General features: G+C 34.1%; 1 protein-coding gene across 1 annotated transcript in view; it reads left to right on the forward strand.

Moving 5' to 3' along the window:
• The window catches only part of LOC115444847 (fibrinogen alpha chain), a 96,316-nt gene that overhangs the window by 65,986 nt on the left and 7,017 nt on the right, over window positions 1–23,313 (forward strand). Inside the window, exons 2-3 of the mRNA XM_037443809.1 lie at window positions 17,583–18,707; window positions 18,866–19,130. Of these exons, the coding sequence (XP_037299706.1) occupies window positions 17,583–18,707; window positions 18,866–19,130 (1,390 nt within the window). The remainder of the gene's footprint in view (window positions 1–17,582; window positions 18,708–18,865; window positions 19,131–23,313) is intronic.

A 23,313-nucleotide genomic window follows, 5' to 3' on the forward strand; every position in this document is an offset into this window, starting at 1 on the left:
GCCAGTCACTTTGAGTAGCGCAGTTGTAGTGCTGTGACCATGTCTGAAACCGGATTGCAGTGGGCACAACAGGTTGTTCAGGTGCACAAACTCAGACAATTGTTTATGTGCACAAGCCTCAAGCACTTTGGAGAGGAAAGGAAGAATGGATATAGGACGGAAATCTTTCGCATGGGAAGGGTTAGGAATTTTCGGAAGAGGAATCACAATGGCTTTCCGCCACAGAGATGGGAATATGCCAGAGGAAAGGGAGCCATTAATAATGTCCGAAATGGCTCTTTAATAACGTGATAACTTCAAAATTGAAATTTTGAAAAAGCGACTTAAAAATTTAACTACTTTTTGGATTCTATTATTTATTTTTTTATTTTGGATTGAATATATTTATTTATTTTTATTTTGGATTGAATTTAACGAAATTCTTCATGAGCGGTTTTGTTTGCTTGATATTGTTATATAATTTTAATCGCTATGAAAGAGTAACAACACATAAACAAATATTTAATTGTGACATTTATTAAATTGTTATGACCTTGTATATTTCAACGTTTACTGGGATGCGCTCGATGGCCTCTTGTTCAAACACAAGTTTTTCTTCAAACAGCATAGTTTTGTAACTTATATAGCGAAGCAATCAGACATACCTATATAATTATATTTATATAGGTATGTCTGATTGCTTCGCTATAATAGGTAATGATCGTAGTGACATTCATTAGTCTCAATAGCGGTATTTTTTCAGGCTAAGATACTTGACTACTCTTATAAAAAATTCAAATATGTGACGAAACTCACGTCTACGGGGGCGTATCTGTCTTATTGCATTTGCTGTCTTTTTTATAGCTTTGATAGTCATATAGGTAAAGGAGTGAAAAAATCCTTTATTTACTTATACGGCTCTCAAAGCTATCCTTCGACTAGAATGGGAGTAATTGCAAAAAAAAGGATTCGCCCCCTAGAAGGAATAAGCCCCCGATATATGTAATATTAATTATTATGTAAAAATTTAAGATGTCGCAAAAAATCATGTGAACTATATTTATGTATCTCAGAAACATCTAGCGGATGAAGTTATTAGAAGCTAACAATATCGATTCGATTCACGTTTTAAATGTATTGTAACAGCATACATTATAATTTTGCATTATAACATACGTTCTAAATAATGCTTTTTCAAAAACATTTAAAGCGACCGCTGCTTACAACTTCTAATAACTTTAAATGCACATATAAATTCTAGATGAAAACATCGTCGTCATGCTACCATTAACATTAGTAATAAATAAATACTTGTCTTCACTTATCCTATAATATAGACCTCCAAACAACTTTATACTAATATTGTCGAACAATTTGTATCGCCTTGTCAGCTAAAGCACCTATTAGCGCAAAGAGTTAGCACCTATCGACCATGCAAATCCATCAGGGTTAAACAACAATTATATAATCGATTAACTTAGCTTTATGACATAAATATATAAATAGGTGTCATTCATTTCGATAGTCATTGTTTGTAATAAAAAAATGAAATTTGTCATCGTATGATATGAATCTTCTATGTCAAAGTTATACGAATGGAATACATGAAATTATGGCATCAGTAACATGTTAGGTATGTTTTAGTTGAGCTGAATTATAAAACCATCATAAGATTCGTGAAACAGGCAAAATGCTTTTAATGCCAACAAGTACTTAATGACAGACGATTTGCCATCTTGCGTCATGCAAATGCAATGCATAATTCGTATGCAGTTATCGTTACAGTAAAAATTGTTCTAATTAATGTCGTGACACAATACTGTGCGCGATTTTATCTATGTGGGGCTCGGATCGAGTCTGGTCGCCGATTGTCTCGGCCGCTGGTCGCTGGTCGCCGGTCGCCACTAATCCCATCGTCACACAAGCGGCGACCGCGACGCGTCTTTGTTTACACTTCGTGACCACATCGTCAGCGCGCGGCTGTTACTGTTACGTGATAAACAGAACCACGGCCTTTCAGTGGAGCCCAGTTCACACGAGCTATTTGACATCACTGCATTGTAAATTAACACACTTACACGCATAATACGCATCGAAATCGTACAGGAAGAGATTTTTATAATGCAATTTTCACAATCCTGTGTCTTTTCATATTATATAATATTACTTAATTTTATATTCAGAAAAGACTGTTAAGATTTTATCACTGTGAACTCGATTAAATAATTTTATTTCGAGTTACTTAAATTACTTCAAATACTTTTGCAATTGCTGTATATTTAACGCTGTGAACTAAAAACTTTGCTTGTAATCATCATGGCTGTGGGTGTTTCTGTAATTCTTCTGTGTTGCGTGTAACACAATTGTAGTTGCAGCTACACTTGGTAACAAAAAACAGCACCGAATACCAAAGCTAAATGATTTTACACTCTGTTAAAACGTACCTTAGAAACCAAGCTCATTGAAAAAAACAAACAAAAGTACACCGATACAAATCTTCGCCAAGCCGCCATTGATTACAAATTTCAAATAACGAATGTCATAGAGATGCTAATTCACAGCCGAAACATCTATTATGAAGTTTCCTAATTACGCACGCCATTCATTCTAAATATGCGATATTTATCTGGTCATAGATTTGAGTATTGGAAGCCGGTAAGACCGGTAAGATAGAACTCTCGTACACTCGAATACATGTTCATTATACAAGCAATGAAGGCATGCACTAAAGCGTTGATCGATTGTTATCATATCACAAAACGATATGTTACGGTTCATTAGTTAAGACTTATTGGTTATTAGTTGTTACTTAACAGCGCTCGAACACGGCAAATAGGGCGAACTTGCTACCATTGTACTAGTATGCTACTGGTTGGGAGCGAATATGGAAACAGCGGTTGCGTGACTGCAAACTAAATTACATGCTATCTAAAATATGTACGATTTGTTTTGACTATTTTACTAATAAACTTGTTGATAAGTACAATAATTATTTCCTCTGTTTTGCTGTTTAATAAAATTCAAATCGTTTTAATTCTTTCATTTATGAATAAGTTTAAGTACTAATTGTTAGGTAGAAACTTGTGTCAAAAAGACACTTAAATTTCAACTTTAAATCAATTAAATTTTATACGTTCAAAGAACCATGTTTTTGATGACAATTGATAAAGGAAATTATGAATGAATTCCTAAATTCCTTTAACTTGTAAAACTGCTTGTTACAGCCGTTTTTCCTCAAAGCTAGTAATTATATACATCCAGCGGTCCTCCATTAAAAGTGATATTTATAGTTAGACAATATAAGATGGAACATCACAGAATAACTGAAGGCTAAGCAACCTTTACCGTCTAATTTAATAAAACACATTATGTTAATATTATCTCAAAATTATGTGTCACCACAAAGCATGTGTCCGGTGTCATCAAAATGACAAATTATTTGATCAGTGTGGGCTGTATACAACGCGCCAATAAAATTTGAACTTTTTGGTTGTAAGCAGTGATGCGCGGTGTAATTAAGATGGTCTAGTAACGTAGAAATGCTGCGTGTGCGCATGATTATCTTTTCGAAGACGATACATTTGTTTCGCCGAAAGTGTCGCCAAATTAACGTGTTACGTGATTTTTATTTAATATCAGTTTCGCTGATGTCGGTGTTGTAACTTACTCTCGGATCAAATTCCCGCCAAAGGTTTCTGGTTAAAACTCATATATTAAAGGAAAAACCTTAGCTGTGGCTATGATTATTAAGATGGGATAAGCACTAGGGTTATGATACAAAGTCGAAGTACGATCAAAATCTCCAGAAAACATGCTAAATTCAAGCATAATGGTCTTCTAATTTTAAAATCATAAAAAAATAACGAGTAAATTTAAGTGGAACTTCTACGCCCTAAGTTTATCGCCTTGCCAATGACAATCGTCTGTGAAATATTAAGGTATGTTCTAATGGATAACAATCAGCCTTTTTTGGAGTTACATACCTACGCATGTACCATTAAAACATAATGAATTACCTTGAAATAGCACTTTATGCGAATAATCTTGAATGGTATTAGAGTACCTACATAGCATTACAGCTATTTATTAAACTAGGACGACATAGTTACACGATATATTAATTAATATTTAATGCGTGTAGTTGAATTCTATTGCAATTGCGTTAATGTGTTGGTTAGATTTATCTTGATCGATACTTGCTAGCGAACGACACCGTTTTTTATAAATGTAGAGACAAAGTCGCCCGCCTAGCTTAAACGCCATTACTGCCTAAAAGCATTAGAAATACCACACAGGACTTCGAATTATAAGACTTTGCATTCAACTGTGAAAACTCTAGATGTTAATAATGGTCAATTATCTAGGGTACCATATTTGTCAAATCAAAACTGTACTAACACTGCAATTTAGAATCAAAAATATATAAAGAGATACTATCCTACCCTTAATCCCCCTTCCCCACCATTGCATCACTTGTAAGTCAGGATCGGTAGTGGCACGCATTTTATGACACGAGAGTGAAATATACGAAATACCTCGTAATAAAACATAAATGTTGTTGGTATTTTGTACCGGAATGATGTGAGTTTGCCGGCTCAAATAGCCTCCACCATACACTGCAATACTTTCCTTTAAGGCCAGCAGTGCCTCAGTTAATCTTCAGATATTGTGTGAATGTGCAATGGAAATCACACATCACAACCGTTTGCTGCGGACATCCACGTCCTATAAGATATCTCAAGAATTCTGAGCCCATAAGCTGCCCTAAATGTATGCAGCAATATGTAAACAGATCCTTTGTTTCACAAACAAATTGCCGTAATAGTTGTGAACGTTTGCATTGCCCCCCGGTAAACAATAAACACTGCGTCGGATGATGGACGGCGAATGGCTCAGATAGCCTTTGCTGACAACTTAAGCCGCTAGGTTTGGTACGAGAATTATTTAATTGTTATTCTACTTCCTTTGCGTTGTAAAGAGTATTGTTTAAAATGCATGCCTATTCCCATATATTAGCGGATGTCTATGGTTGCGGGTTACCGTAGTCATTCGATAAATACTTTGAAAGTGTATTGCTATAAAAATCTGTTCAGTTTAATTTGCATAATAAAAGGTTGTCATCAGTAAAATGCCTATTTGTACTTATATAATATATGCTCATTCCCTTGTTCTTCGGCTTGATGATACCATTACTCCTGTTATCGCTATATCTTTACGTCTAATACATTATAATTTTTCAATAAAAATACTTTCAATAATAGAATTAAATTGTTTATATAAATAATATCTAACAAGTCGACCTACAAACAAATGGTTTGTTATTCTTAAAACAAGACCGGCCGCTGCTATGCTAAATTTCAATGTAAATCACTTGAATTTGTTCCACAACATTAACTGACATATGGTGTCTGTCTATGGAATCAATATCTCAGGTACTTTATCGTAAAGTATGTCAATAAATATGTGGCGTATAAAACAAAGTTCCACGGCTTAGCCTGGCCACTCACCTGGTAGCCTGGTTGGATTATCATCTCAAGGCAAGTCGTTATGAAATTGTCAGTTTGATATAAAAATAATAGAACACGTACTTACTGACCGTAATAACTGCGCGGACGTGCCTTCAGGTATCGCAATTGGTGCAAAAAATAAAATTCTTACTCTCCAATTGTTACAAGTGAAATTGTTGCGAGTCGAACTGACGGTAAGGCACGCAGGTACCATTTTCAATGCAACTATGAGTTGTGCTACAATTATGTCTAACTTTATTACTACATCAATTTCGAAATGTGGTAATATTAGGATATTGTAAAAGGGCTGCAAATTTACATTTATATTGCACTCACCTATCATACGAGATACATTAGGAATTATTAATCCAAAATCATGTTTGAGCAGTATTAAGATAATATCATTTACTTTAACCACATTTTATAAAGTATTTTGAAATTAGAATGTATCATTCGAAACAATTCAATTGTGTTTTTTTTTATCGTAGCGTTTGCGGTGCGTCCAACCGCCAACGTGAAAAGTCTGAACAAGGCGCCACATCGTCTGGCTGTATGCGACCTGTTTAAAAGTTAACTAAATCCAACAAACCACCCCCACATCGGGTTCTTACGTGTGATTAATTCATCACATGCATTACGCAATTCCCTTTTACTGGTGGGCGCGCGCTGTCAATCAAATCAAGAGCAAGATACTCAAACACTACGGCTCAGTCTCAAGGTGCTGCCTCGCAAATTAATGTCACTCACATTGTTGTTTTAAGGACCACGACACGTCGTTAATTATGAAAGGTTTTCTTAGTATGCATAAGTTAATATCGCGTCTATTTTGAATTAGAATGGCTTTTACCTTAACTTGACCATTGTTTAATCGTAGCTTTATTCATTTTGATCTATTGCTATCTTAATATAGTTTATCTTGTCTTTAAGTTCCATATACATTTGTATCTAATGAAACAAATTTTTTTGGCTGAATTCTAGAAAATTTTATAATAAAACAGCACGTTATAATTGAAAGGCTTGTGTCCGTAAGTTTATAAAACGAGCCGGTCCCCACGTTTCCTCCTTTCTCCCTTGTCTATGCATATAATTTACATTTCAAAATAAGCTTTTTAATACCTATTATGGCAATAGAACATAACGTAAATAAACGCTTAAAATAGTAAGCGATAACCTTCAAACGACCCGTACTAATGAAAATATTAAGTAACAATTAATTCGTTCGATTCAGCCGTCAGTCGGAACCTCCAATGACGGTGCTAATTTAATAAAACGTTTTGCAAACATTGCGTCACTTCCAAGCGCCCACTATTAGCCGTAAGTTAGACCTTTTTATATAAATCACACATAATTTTTTCCTGTTCTACTTACTGGTATGTTTTTCCAATTGGCAGTTTTGTACAATTACTACACGTTGTAATGAGTCGGCAAACATTTTTTATCACACGTCCAATGCAAAACCGCGCGGTCTAGATCGGACCTTCTAATAAATTATTATCTATAATCCCATTGACCTTATATGTACCGTGTCTTATTGTAATTATATCACCTAATATTACGAGTAGATCGAATCAGAACAAGTCATGCAGGCATTGCTTGTACCTATGAGTTACTATTGATTAATGAGTGAGCTGGCAAGCGTATGACATAGTTCGCTTGTAAAAATAACGCATGACGTACATACATATTTGTGAAAACAGTTGTACAATTTAGAATTACTGGTCCTTATATCGGTGCGTTATAGAATGTCTCGAGGTTTGGTTACTGATAGATTAACAGAACTTCGTGCATTCGTTTTGAAATAGAGTCAAACTGTAAGGTGCAAGCTGTTACCTAACCGCCTTTTACGTAGATTGTGATAACAATTGCATACAACATTCTAAGGGCTGCACCTATATACCAGACATTCCAATTAGAAATGCTTAAAAACATAAAGTACACAGTATTTAATAAATACGAACATAATAAGAGTAAAAAGTAAATAAGTTTCCAAATTAAATGTAAATGTTTTCGCAAATAATTTTTTACACAATAAAAAAAGAAACGAGATAACGTTTTGTCATTCATGTAATTAGATTTGAATGAAAAGTGTTATTCGGACAATTTCAACAAAAGACCTATTAAAAATATAATAGATTTGATGAGCTATACTTGCAAGACACGCACGTGTTCTTGTTTTTTTTAATTCGAAAAATATTAATCAGGTCATGGTACAATTAGTACCTGTTCAACTGAAAAAATGTTATAGTTGCATTACTTATTAGAAAAAATGTTACGACAAAGAGATCTTACCTTGCCTTAGTTTAATAAGTATTGAACTATTTGTTTGGAAATAACATTTAATTTCGACACATTAGTCGCCGTCCTACGTATCTAAAGCGTTAGTTCACTCAACTTATGACGCTTTAGCATTTGGTTAGGTCATTTAATTGGAAACTATAATTCACTGCACTTACAATTTTAGTAATAAGTGAGTATCACTGGTCCGTATTCTAGAATTTAGCTATCAGTCATCTATTAGCGTACGAAAATCTACAGGCGCGTCTTCAGATCTAGTTTAGGGGAAGGGTTCGTGATTCAATTACGGAAGAAATAATTTTGTTTGATAAAGGTATATATGATGACAGGTGACATAAAGTTTTGTATTTCGACTGAAGTATGATTTTATACTTGTTCCAAAAGTACTGAAGTCGTTACGAAGATTAAAAGAGCGGGAGAAACTGCACCCACATTACCCCTTAATACGAACCTGCACGGGTATACGCGCAATAAGGTGCTAGTGTATTTCGTACGCACGCTGAATTTATAATTTATTTCTATTATTTTAGCATTTATCTCAAGAACGTTACCGTATTAGGTTAACTCTACATTCTGAGTCTAATTTATATCGTATTGTTTGGTCAATAAGACTGTTACGTCTATATCTGTTTTTAAAAAGCATCTTCCAAGTACTGTTGTGTCCATATTAAAGAGATCTGTGTAACAATGCATAACAAGGCAAGACATATTTCTCAGGTTCACTAGCGAAATTCAGAGCTACAGATATTTTTGTAAGTTACATAGGAATACCTACGATTGCTGTTAAAGAGTTGGATTTGGTTAATTTTTTCATACAAGCGCTGTTTAGTTTAGTATTGAATATACGGTACTCGATTTAATTTCAAATTTTGCTTATATTATAATGGAATGGCGTATGGGAGTCTCTTCAGCAGCCACAGGAATATCAGGCGTGCTCGTCTCGTCAATAATTTTTAAAAAAAGAAATTGTATGGTACCTACATTTTACATACATACATACATAACATCACGCATTTTATCCTCGAAGGGGTATGCAGAGGCGCAACTAGGGCACCCACTTTTCGCCAAGTATGTTCCGTCCCATGATGTGATAGGGGGCGAGCCTATCGCCATATCGGGCACAAATTCCAGACTCCGGGCTGATACTGAGCAGAAAAACCCAAATATCACTTTGCCCGACCCGGTATTCGAACCCAGGACCTCAGAGCGCTATTGTACCGGACGAGCAATACAACTACGCCACCGAGGCAGTCTACATTTTAATAACGTTTTATTTTGTTTGCTTCCATAGGCTCCTATGCTGGTACATTATTAGTAGAAATTGTATGCATATTTACAAATATTTCCAAATTAAATTGACATAAGTAGCTCTACGCAAACGATTTTACATATTTCTCGCTTACGTGTTACATCTGCATAATTCTCTGTATATCATAGCCATTGATTAATGTCGCAAATCGCATTCACTTCAGGAATATTAATCATTCAGATTCTAAAACAAAGTATTATATTTTACGATTGAATGATTTTAACACTCTTCTGCTCTCACTCTTGACGTCTAGATATAGCTACTTACATCTCATTTCACGGAAAGACGGAGAGCGGGCAAAAGTTTTATTACCATAACAATTGCTAGTCAAGCTCTGAACATCAAATTTAAATATTTTCAAATAGTATGCTTGTTTCATACTTTCTTAGTTCAATCAATCAGCCTATCGCCATCCACTGCTCAACGTAGGCATCCCCGAGCGTGCGCCAATCATGCCGATCTTGAGTAACTGTTTAGTTACAAGATCGTAATTGCTAATATTAGTTAATGATGTCCTCGAAATGTTTAATACTTCAGATCATGCTTTACCACAAAGCACGTGTCTGAACATTAATCTGTGTAACCTGATGTTATAAACTAAGTTTGAAAACAAGCTATTTATTTACGCCGTTATCTTATCGAAATATAAAAATTACGAGTGTCGTTAACACACTAACTAAAATTATACGAGAGGCTAATTATACGACTAAATATTATTCGAGAAGTGTGCAAAAATATAGCTTCATTTATTTCAAAAAGTTAATTTGTTAACGATATTTAGTGTGGATAATAAAATTTCCAAAAAATTATCATTTTTATCAAATATCTTTTATTTAATAATTTAGATATCTCCTAGTATAACCACAGTTTATACAAGTATATATTCAATGACATTATTACTCAATACTCATATTATGTTTTGTAGGTTCATTTTGCAGGTTATTTTTTTTTATTATTTAACGAAAGGCCCAGAACACTGTCTTTATAAACAATACTTAAGCACTAAATTACATTCAGACTAGATTGTCTTCGTTATATACAGGATTATATACAGTTTGTAATATACAAATGAACGTTAACTGTCGAAGTCTTTAAGGTAGATAAACAAAATATAATCTAACTACTTACATGGTTGTATTCAATGAATTCCAAATATTTGGCCGAGAAAGTTGTTTGTATTCAAAGTTTCTTTTCTAAAACATTATCAATGTGTTGAAAACATAATATGAATTATGAAGTCATTGGGACCACCCGTGGTTAACAGCGCGACATCAACAAAATTATAAAATGTGTGTTATGTATGCGGACAACGTGATGGCCATACAAATATTACAACTTCTAAGAAGTTTACGATCATCAGGCAACTAACTACACTGAGATCTGGATAATTAAATAAAATAGAAAATCCCATAGCTAAATATCCCAAAACCATAGTAATATGAACTTAGAAATTAATTCCCACAAAAAATTTATGAAATGGTAAATATACCTCTAAGAAATTTAACACCTTGTATTTGGAAAAATTTCGTAATCAGACCATTAATTACTTCGTTTTACTATTTTACTAGGCATTTCAGTCACTAGCGAAGAACATAGAACTTAATAAGCGTATTAAAAATATAATCATATTTTTATGCTGAAGAAAGGTGTGTGTAAATGGGTACATATGACAGTAAGCAGGTTTGTTTGTGTGTCATCGACATGCAAAGGTTACGTGTTGATGATATAAATTTATCTACTTGCTTATGATACTGATCATACTTGAGCTTGGGTGGTCTAACACGCCACAAGAATCTAAGGAATCTGCGTCTTTATATTGAAAATATTTTTAACAATGTAATAAAGAAAATTTTATTAGTGTGTACTTAAAGTTAACTCAGACCATTACATGAAGATTAATATATAATAACAATGTGCTCTTTAAGTAGGTACTAAAACCATTATCGGCTTTAAACAAAGTATTTTTTTACATCCAATCAATTCGTCAACAGACTAATGATTAAGCCGAAGTGTGCAACACGCAGTCAACATTTAAGAGACACTTTTCAGATTGCAAGATACACGATACCATTCCAATCCATCATCTGTCGTTATCCAAGCGTGTGTTAAGAATTAACTTGCGATTATCGTGTTTCGATAACGTCGGAAATTCAACACGAAACAAGTGACTCTATAACAGTTTTTAGTTGCGCAATCTGTCAAAATCCAACAATCATTCCAACTGAGGATTATGCGCAAAGCATAGAATCGAAATCTATCTATGTCGGTTAGTCTTGTTGTTTTAATATGTAATAAAGTTACCATTTCACGTTTATCACTTCCGCTGACCATTGAACTGATTTTTATAATTGCGTAATATTTTTTTGTTAACGTTATTAGTAATAATGGCGCTGTGTAGCTTTTAATATAAAAATGTCTTTCAGTAAATGTCGAACGATTAAACTAAAATGCTTCCGATGCTATTGACTGCAATTCAATTTTATTGTAATAAAATTTGTGTAACCTGTGCCGAAAACAATACTTGTCTTCAGAAATAATTTCAAAAAGGCAGTGACCGACACATTAATCACATATTGCGAATTTAGTACCTACATTAGTATAAAATAATAATTAAACTTGTGGCAAAAGCACATTTAATAATGTATTATGGATTTGTTGTTTGCTATTATCTACCTTCTCATATTATGTATTACTTTGTTTTTCGGTATTTATGTTTCTTTTCTTTTTATTTACTACGGCAATTTGTTGTTATCTTTTTAGTAAACTGTGGATAGCGTTGTGGGCTGTACACTCATGTAAATGTTGATACAGTAACAATCGTTGTATATTTTGTTAAGCAGCTGTTTGTTATCCCAAAACAAATAATTTAAACCACTGCACTACCCTCTGTTCCTCTTTTTTGTTTTTATCTATTCTATAGTAGTCTGGAAGATATTGCCTAGAGATATAAGATCGCCATTTTTACTCGTGCCTTTTGCCTCTCTATTCTTATTTGTATTATTTATTCTGTTGTGTACAATAAAGAGTAGGTATAAATAAATCAACTAAGACAGGTACTGTATATCAAAATGTAGGCATTAAATGTCGTGTATTTACACATGTAGTAATAACGGATGCGATATAGATAAAGTATGTCGAGATTAAAATGTTATTTCATAATGCCATATTTTTACATGCCTAGGTACTAGTTGCATGACATATTTTGTAACTTGCGCCACGGAAACTAATTCCATGCTCAAAATCTAATCTATATATTTCTCCAGTTTGTATTTTATATTAGTTTAATTAGTTATTATCGCTTTGTTGGCGTGTTTGTGCACGTAAATCTTCTCCTGAATTAAAACATTCACATAGTGTAACCGTTATGTATGAAGTAGTAAAATAAATAGTGATGAGAAAAAAATACTTCTACTTTCTTAAAATTGCACGGCGCGGTCACACTACCTACCAATACATAAAACTGATGCAACACAGAGTAAAAGTTGGTAAAATGACACTTTTCTATTAAGTATACGGTAGTAGGACAGGCCATAGTGGTCAAATTGTTTCATATACTTGCGAAATCACTCTCAAAATCACTATTCGCATGATAGTGTCATTGAAAACATTTGAAATTTTAGCACAATTTAATACAATCGCTAATTTAAACTAAGTTATTTTAATTACGGCTCGCATATGTCTTTCAATGATAAAAAAATCTCATGGAGTAAGCATTAATGTGTTTTACAATTGTAAGTCAATTAATCCTTTTCTTATATTATTAATTTATGATTCCATTTATACATTTTTGCGCGATAGTATCTCAATGCAGTTGGACCTTGGCGCAGTCCGTGGTATTTGATAAAAGTGCCAATTCTTAACTCCCATGGTCAAAGGACAATCAAAATTCATTTTGTGAACATTTTTATTCATGTTGTCATTTTTAACAGTAATATTTAAACGGTATTATTTTTTGCTTACATGTATGAATTAATCAACTTACGGATACATAAGTCAAAACTTAACAAAGAGAGATGTTTCAAAGCAAATTATAACAATAAGTCACGCTATACGGATTGTTGCGTAAAATTTAATATAATATCTGTGATGCACATGCGCGGATGAGTCGAGATATTCAAACTCTAATTGCGAATGCTCCACATATTACATTATGAAACAATTAAATGAACATTTCGCAACGTTTGGTGTTTATTTTACTCGATAAAAACCCGTAACAATTATGTTAACACAAATTTATCGATGGTCTAATTTCTGAAGCGGTACGTAGTACGTGTTAGCGCTGTATGTAGCGGTGAAGTATTTTTCTCATGATCTTGAACTGCAAACAGTTCTGTATGCGACCATAGCGCTGCATGAGATATCGGGGCTATAAAGTTGTTATTATAGACTTGTAAGCAATGGCACTATTGTATACAGTATTGTGCTTCTTAGACAACTATTTTCTTTGGGCATATCGCAAATCGAAAAATGTCACTCGTAACTTAATAATCTATCATTAAACAATCGTGTAATTTGTACTTTCGACGGCGTAATAGATAAAATTGACAGTTACAAACACGGTTATAATGTTGTGTCCGACAAATAACACAAAATTTTAAACAATTTTGATGACTTTCACTGTTATCTTGGTTTGATTCACCGCTTATGTTGGTGGCGTGCTCCATCACGGTATTACGTAAACGGATTGGATAGGAAACAATGCCGAAACGTAGATGAACATAAATTAATAGTTATAATAGTTTAAATGGATCGCCCGCGAGCATTACTAATAAAATTTGATAGGATTTGTTAATTACGGCCTGTTAGTTCTAATAAGGATTTCGTATATTGTTATCTTTATGCGTTACAATACTATATGTCAGCGAGTAGACGTGTACCTAGCAATTTATTTTTCCCATGAAAATAGCTGACTGTTTTTGTCGTGCATAAATAGTTGTTACATTCTAGATCTCAATTGTGAATTATCAGAAAGTAGGTCAGATTAGCTACATGTGTATTAAATCGCCTGATCAATTCACCATATTGTTAAGAAATTACAATTTTAGTAGATAGTAGTCAATAGATAATAAATGATTACTATAAACTACTCATTTACGTCATGGTTGCACAAAATATACGCAGGATATAATATTAATATGAATATCATGCGGATTATCGCTATTACATTAAGAAATGTGACACGAACTGAACACTGTTCTACATATAAAGTTTCTCCACGATGCGCGAGCGCAGATATATGGAGTAGTTTCACAATTTTACCGAAAAGCGCATAAGTACGTATAATTAAAAAATAAGATAATAATAACGAAGCTCGGCAGTTTATTTTTAAATTAAACGCATTTCATACACTATAAACATTTAATAATTAGTGTTTCGTAGACTATAAAATATGTTGAAATATTTCAATATTTCGATTAGTTGCCTTCCAAATCGATTCGCGAGCTACTTTGCAAGATATTAAACCAAATAAACGAAAATACAGAACGATCCCATCACAATATCTGGCTACATGCTACATTCTTTCGCACAGTTGTAGATACAGATCACGAAAAGTATTGTATCGATATTTGCGAGATAAAATCAAAATTGCAAATCGACATTTCGTTAGCCATTGTAGTCATCGTAAAATAACAATAAGTAATTCAATTTATAAAATTTCAAAATAAGGTGTCAATGAAGTACTTATCTCTAACTAATACGCGGTCAGATATTTACAATTAGACCTTCATTTTTCAATTATTGTTTTAGATTAAATAGTGTTAACACGGTCATTCTAGATGGACACTAAAGGTACAGAAGAGATAAAAAATGAAAATGATAGCATAATTCACATTTAACACTTGATGAAATTCATAATAATATAAAATGGTCACCGCAGTTACGGAGGTTTCACACCGACTGCAAGATTACAATCTGTGGGACCCTGAACCACATTCACGTCATCGACGATTGAATTATCGTACCTCTGAGGTATTAGCACCGCCGAGTGGAGAGAAGGAGAAAGTAAAAATTACTCACTCGTTAACAATTTTTGAATTTACTGCTTTCGGGACATTAAGGGGCCTAAAGTTCAAAATGTTATTAAAGGTCAATATGTATTAAGTAGTCAAATAAAAATTGACATTTCGTTACCTTTAAAGTGCGGTCTTGTTCGTTATTTTAGTCAGCAAGTGAAAGATAAATTCGGTGAAACTGTTCAGATACTTATATTAAGAAGTCCAGTGAAGAAACGAAAGCTACGTTATTAAATACAAAATAGAACGCCAAGGACGTTATACAAAACTGGAATATTAAACACCTCGAGCACGGTTTCAGTACGAAAATCGGTTTAACGGGAAATAATTTACAACTAAATATCAATTGAATAGTTTCTGCAATTTTATTATTTGTGGAGCATAGTGTCGCAACTGGCAAGCGTGGTCAACGTACCCAGCGGCGGCCGGCGGGTGATTGCAACTGCCACCGACGCTATATTTGCTTTAATGCATTAACGTCAGGAAGAAATTCACGCAGCGGCCGACAGGTAGGCGTTCTAAATGTAAACAGTACTGAACCGCCCCACTTTATCAACATCGCGATTTTAATACGGATTTGCATAATAACGAGCTGAGAGGCAGCGTGTTTGTACATTACACTTCGACACAGCAGGTACCGTGCAGGCGCTCTGCAAGGTCTCAGGAGAAAGGCTCTCCGGGGGAACAATTCCTTAAATATTTAAACTGCAATGCATTGTTCATAAAGTAGACGGTTATTTGCCTTGTTTGCCTTTATGCATTGACTGGTAGCAGCAATTTATATTATTTTTAAAATGGCCATATAATTAAATAAAAAAATTGCATTGCATTGAATGTAAAACAATTACTCATAATGTGAATTGAAGTCCTTGTGCAATCTAGATTAATTAATTATGTTGCATTTGCATTCATAGCATATCAGATCTCGTTGGGTTTGGTAACAGGTGGGCCATGGGCCCTGGACCTCGGCCTGATTGCGTCTCTGTGCTGATGTGAGAGGGCTTAGCTTAGTGCAGGCAAGCGGCAGTCAATGTAATCAGAGTGGTTCCATTTCGAAATAAATGAACCTGTATTTCTAACTGTTTGTGTAGGTATTATCTACACAACAAATCTAACAATGTTGGGTCGTCCATTACAAATTCCATATTTATCGGACCAATTGCAATTAAGCTTGAATGCTATTTTAGATTTGTAGTTTAATAATATTGTTTTCACACGGTAACTGAATTAGAACGATATAAATATGATCGAATTATACTTCTTTTCAAATAAAAATATTTCCATAATTTTTATCAAAATATAAGCACCATTTATACATTTTTTATTACTTAATGGAGATGTTTTTAAATGTATTTAATTAAAAACTATATTAATTAACAACACGGAACGGGATAGAAAGTGATTATAAAATAAATTAAAATAGAACTATCAATATACTTAATAATTACTAATTTACACATATTATTTGCATAAAATTTATATCGTCTACCATGTGGTAGATGTGAACGGCACCAGCATGCCAACTAATGACTATTAAAATGTATAAAAATCAATATTAATGTCAAAATGCCGGCAAATTCACAAACTTCTTAAATTCATTAATTATGTGTATAATCGGCGTAACAGTCACATCAGTGTCAAACATCAGTTTAGAGCAACATTTTCATAGGTTCCGTCGCGTTCCGGTCCGGTTCTAACAAGCCGGCATAATTGTGTCGACTGTCAAGGGGTAATCTCTCGTCAGTTCTATTCTATTGGACCCTACTGCACTCACCATCAGTTGCAGTGTGGTCAATATGCTGTACCTTTATGCAGAAAATACGCTATTAAAAAGCAAAAGATTTAAATAAGGTACCGAACACCGCAAAATTTTAACCTTATTAAACAAAATGTAAATCAAATTTCCTTTACAAGTGATGTAGGTACAAATGTCGCGCGTAAACATGACTTTTACGTGGCAAGCATGTTCGTTGTATTTAAGGTTTCTATATCTTTAAATTATGCAATATGAGTTGTATTTATAGACTTTAGACATATTAATTTCACTCTTAAATTGTGGGTCGAGAACTATTTTAAACATTATTTTTGTTTTTTTAACTTATTATTCTATATACCACCTTCAACAGCAAGAAAATTTAGATATAACTCATCTTTGACAATACTGATGACTCGACAAAATATGTTTTCAATGAAGACATAGTTATGTCTATAATATCTTGTTTTATTGTATAATAATTTAATAATACATCTCAATATACTGTAGTTGTTACCGCCTCATTTTAATTGACATCAGCAAATAAAAACCTTTTACTTTGATTATTTTATTTTAAGTGGTATTTACTATGACGTTAAGTACCTTCATCAATTTAAGTTCGATGAGATAGGACAATCACAGTGACAGCTATTCATTAAAAACGTAGTTCAGCTTTCGCTACGGAGAAATTAATTAAAACTAAATGTAATTTCCTTTTGTTACAGGGAGCAATACATATTCAACGTGTTCGAAGTTATTGTAAGCACACTGGAAACAAAACTACAACGGATAGAAAATCTAGATAAGGCAGTGGAACATTTAATGAGAAGAGTGGAAGCTCTAGACTCCAGGGTTAACGACAACATCCACAAAACTGACGCCATTATATCAAAACTGGGAAATCTCGACTTGAAACTATTTAGTCATATCGGTCAGGAAGACGATGAAGGATTTACAGAAAATACAACTAAGAAGCAAGGCGAAAAACAAATTGCAAGCGCCCAGTTGCTTGATAGGAAACTCGAGTCCCTCGATCAAAAGGTTTCTAATATCGATACGAAGCTAGTAGGGCTGAAAAACCAAATAGATAACAATTTCTTACCCGTAGATGACATCAATGCAGAAGCGAGCGAAAAGAAACCAATTAATTTGAATGTAATTGAAATCGCTAAGGGCCTAAATTCTGAGGTGATCAACGAGATAACCAAAGAGGTTGATCAATTGAGGACATCAATGTCCACCGTCGATCGCAAATTACAATTTCATATAAATCTTGTTTCGGAGAACCTAGGCAAAGTTTTATATATGATGGCCGACGTACACGCAGCTGTTGTAGAACCTGAAGCCGCATCCATTAACGTAAACAGTTTGTTTAAAAACAAAACCACAAGCAGCACGCAATCACCAGTGGCAAAGAATAGTAAAATAGATACCCTAGTGAATAAAATTATTCCAATGATGAGTGTGTCAGAAAAAATGGATGAGGTTTGGGACGTCGTCGTTGGAACTAAGAGTTCTGTTGATGATCTTGTGCCAAAATCAGATGAACTACTTACACAAACACAGCGCCAGGAGCGTGCCATCGGACAAATTCACAACGATTTACGACTTAAAACTAACCTTATAATAGAGAACTTAGACATGGTGGAAAAAAGATTAAAGAAACAGGAAGATGATGTTGCCACATTAGCTCAGAGGCCAGTTCCTGCTGAACTGCTCTTGGATCCCACTATCGATCGCCTGGTAGAGTTTGCACCGAACCGATATCGTATGGAGGATCCTTCCACGGACCCAACGACGAGCACCGTGGCGGCCACTACCATGCCGCCGTCCTCAACAGTTAACAACAGGTGATATCTTTCTAATATCAAATTTTGCATTGCGATTATACTAACAAATATTGCGAGCGATATCATTCCCTGCGTGCATTGCGAGTTTGTATTTGTTGCATGTGTGTTATAGCTCGGTGCAGGGATATACAGGTGACTAATAGTTATGTCGCACGCAGCCCAAGCAGCCCGAGTGGGTCGAGTGCAGCGACTGTAACTGTGACGCCGGCCAGCAAGAGCAACACAGTCAGCACGGGCAGCACTGGCGCACCCGCCAACACCAGCAGCCTCGGCACACCTGGCCTCCTCGCCGGCACGGGCAGCTCCACGCCCCGCCCTTACAATCGCAAGGGTGGAATCATCTTCCCAAGCGTCAAGAATAAACCCATCATTGGCAATAACACTTTCGCTTCGGAGATCGTCGCCAACTATAAAGACGTGAAAGTGAGTCTAAAGTTACATAAAGAATATTATTACTCATTATGAACACACCTAGCCGTTGTCGTTGAAGCGATCTTAAAACAATTAATAAAATGTGCTAACCAACCAATGATATAACCGAGGTTTGTACAACGGTGCTGAGGTTTTTTACCCAAACGTCTCGTCACGTCGTCCCATGAATATTAAACATGCAAATTTTCGATCGTAAAGTTTCATCTCGTTTTTCTTTCTGTGATCTATGGGAGGTACGTTAATAATCTCATGGTTATAATGCTCACAAACTTTATATTTGTTTAAAGTAATGTTGTATTTATTACGTTTCTACGAATATCTACTTATCTCGCTTAGTGGTAGTAAAAAACGCCAATATCCGTTGAAAATGAAACTCGACTTAAATTAAATTCGGCATTTAACTGGGTTAAGTGAAGTTGAGAGAAATACAAGATAGACGAATTAGGTAGATAATATACAGCAGGTACAAATCTGCCGAGGTGAGTACCTAGGTACTTACGTGCATAGTCGGTGCTCAGTTATTGGAGTACTGTCGGAATTTTAATCAACGTTTGTCGTGGCCACCGATTGGGCGGCGACAGTAAGCGCACGCAATATGCACAAATCTTGTCCACAGCGATACATTACCATTTACCTTCTGATTAAGGAAAAGGGAACTGCGCAACCGAGAATTACTGCCCTGGCACACAACCACGTCGGAAGTCAATTTGAACACATAAATAATGATTAAGTAGCTGTGCTTCTGATCCAGTTACATTAGTAACGGATTAATGTTTAATTTGCTACTTATTGGCGTGGAATAAAAGTTATTAAAGAAAATGTCACGGAGATATAAAAAAATATGGGTAATGTAAGTCCGCATTCTACCTAATTACAAATAAAATACATTTCGTTTTACTGGTATAAGATTTCAACATCGTAATTATATTCCGACTATGAAAATTTGGCCAGTAATTATTCCATATTTAATAGATATCTATTTCCTCGGCACCCAAATTAAATAATCTAAATACTTAATATTTACTGTTAATAATAAATTACACTTCTATTACAGTAATCTACAGGTAGGCGTGCATATTAAATTTACGAATTCTAAAATGATTTGTTTCCCTATTATGAATAATACGGGGATTTGATAAGTTTATGTAGTATTATATAAAGCTTTCAGGCATGGGGCGTTTCCGTGGTTTTGTGCTCGTCTACAAAAACGCCTGTTCCCAGCGACAATTATTGATTACACTGTTTATTGTTCGTAGTTTACGAGAGTTGTTATGTCGAGTGGTGACGCAATGTACTTTGCAATCAACCGCTAATGCTACGTTACAGTTTGTACGTCGACTCGGTTTAGTGCTCTACAACTGCGATGAACCTTTACCGAGTTATGTTACAGAGGCTGATTAGATAAAAATTATATAAGGTTGGAGGCAAACTTGGTCAAGGCTTCGCTGTTTGTAAATAAAATATTTTTTTGAAGCTTCGTCAAAGGCTAAAGGGTACATAAAAGTATGAAAATGTTCATGTCAATGCATAAAGATATTAAATACTTTGTATTTAAATTTTATATAAAACAATACAAAGACTTACAACTGCAATAGTAAGTTTTATGACAAAAAGCGAACCAAATCAAGAAGACTCGACATTTCAGTTCTTCGTCGTCTTCAATCTAAAACATTTAGTACTAATTATATCACTAAATAAGTACATGACCAACTGAAACAGTAAAATAATGCGGTGATTTATCAACGGGAGAATTATTGTGGTATATTGCAGGCGATATTATCTTGCAGGCATTGCTATGTCGCTGTTTACGGCTCATTACGCACTCATGGCAAGCATTTGTAAGGAAATATAATTTAACTATTAGTTCTGATATGGAACTAGTTTTGAAGAACGTGAATGTAGAAATTTTTAATTGATAATGTGGGAAAAATATTATTTTGCTTTGAAATTACGCAATTATGAAGTGAAAGTATGTAGACTATCCTACAAAAAGGAAAAAAAATTCTAATAAGATTATAGCAGATGTAAAATTATTAACATTTTTAATCTTATACAATTTTGATTTCTTCATAAGAATTTCTTCTCCTCTGAGTAGGTAATTACTTTTAAAAATTAAGTTCTTTCCCCTTAATTCTAATTCAAAGGATCTAGAGGTGAATTTTTCCGAAAGGAAACCCGACTCAAAATACTTGTACGTATTGCAACAATTCATAAACGCGATCTGGAAATCATTCTAATGGTAATTAGATTATTAAATTAAATTAAATTACGAAAGGGAAGCCAGTGGGAACCAGGTGACATGGACCCTGCGCCACAAATAGGATCATATTATTATAAGTCTGTTGATTTTTAAAAAAATATGAAACCGATCAAAGTATGTTTAGTATTGTAAAATCTACACGGAATATAAGATTTGGTAAATGATTAAATGTTTTCATTCGAAACGTAATTCCGTCACCAAATATAGATAAATAAGAAACAATGTCCATATTACCAACCACAAATTGGGCCGCAGTATAACAAGTTTGATATAGTGCCAATGTGACAATGACGAAGCTGTGGTTTTAGTTAATTTTGCTCCAGTCCATAAACATAGACCATATATAAATTATAAAGATTGGAAGCAACCATAAATATTTCAATGCTTATAATATAATGTATTTATGATTTCACATATGTATAGGCATCAAATCTGTGCTACAATAGAACAATACTTTCTTTTCTCCACGTGTAAAAGAAGGGAGAACAAATTATTACTTTGTGTTGCTTCCTTCAGATCTTGGATTAAAAATCTAAATTGTATAACTGTAGATAATGATTAAAAGATTTCTTAAAAAAAACGATGGGTAACATTAAAAAAGTAACCAAAACCAAAATATTTGGTAATTCTATAGATAAATTAATGAGCTGTCCGAACTCCCAACTTGCTAACATAAAAGGCTTATTTAACCAAGTTAAGTAAAACCAATTAATTATAATTTTGACAGAGACATATTTAAAAATGTGCGCAGCCGTTAAATAATGACCCTATCATGATCATATGAGTATTAATAATTCACGTTAGAATCAAAGAGATAAAACTCTGTTAGGTATAAACCTTAATTAAAAATCTATGTTACTAAGGCCTAGTAGATATTTCCTTAAGATATCTGCAGTGTAAAGTGGACCTGTTCTGAGACTAAGCAGCAGTGGCGAAGTCTCTGTAACCCATTCCTGCCGGTTTTCCTTTCGTAGTTTATTTATTTAGTTATAGTTAAAACAATTTCCAGACCGCATTTTTGCATAATATTAGTATGTTTAAGTATGGTGATGTATCCCTTTCAGAAAATTTCAACCTTCGCCACTGCTAAACAGTTAACACGCTACTTTGTGATAATATACCTAGGGCCGATTTTATTTTTTTTGAAAAACTCTTTCAATCAATAATTACACTATCGAATTTCGACTCATTTGACATCAAATATATCAGCTTCTGGACTTAATTTGCGTATTTCAATGTACGTTCTTGGTACCTACAGTTTTGCGGAAGATATTGTGTACCCATTGTAAAGTGTGCGAATCGTTGAATTTCTATGTGCGTGACGACCACTCGGATGCCTGCATACTATAATCCGTAACCGAGAAAGCGGAGATGCTTACACGAATTCTTTCTTTATTATATATTATATTTTTCTGTTTTAACATTATTAAAAATTGTAGTATTTACCGATAGTAGTCTCTATATATTTTTTGCTTCATTATGCACTTACAAGTTTTTTAAACATAACGCCTACACGCCAATAAGAACAAAACAAAAAGAAAGAAAGTGCTACCTTATTACACAACAATAGGATATTCTGCATGTATTCATGTCATCTTTTAATGATATCATAGGGGAGTACATTGTAAAGCCGAATTCACACTATAGCAACAGTGCACGCATAGTGCAATCATGATACGATTATTATAATCAATCAAATATATAATTGCTGTCCTAAATCAGGTTTGCCAGTTGTGAGTAGGTCTAGTACTTCGCAATATGTCGTCCAGCGATAGAGACTGGAAGTAGACTGTGTATTAATATTTATTTCGGTGTGAGAACTGGATTAAAGTGTCTCAGTTATAATGCAATATTTACTCGACAATGCCATTGAAGTTTTCAAATGCCATCCGCTATACAGGAAGATCCGGTTAT

This window comes from Manduca sexta, chromosome 27, assembly GCF_014839805.1.
Source record: "Manduca sexta isolate Smith_Timp_Sample1 chromosome 27, JHU_Msex_v1.0, whole genome shotgun sequence".
In the NCBI taxonomy this organism is placed as follows: domain Eukaryota; kingdom Metazoa; phylum Arthropoda; class Insecta; order Lepidoptera; family Sphingidae; genus Manduca; species Manduca sexta.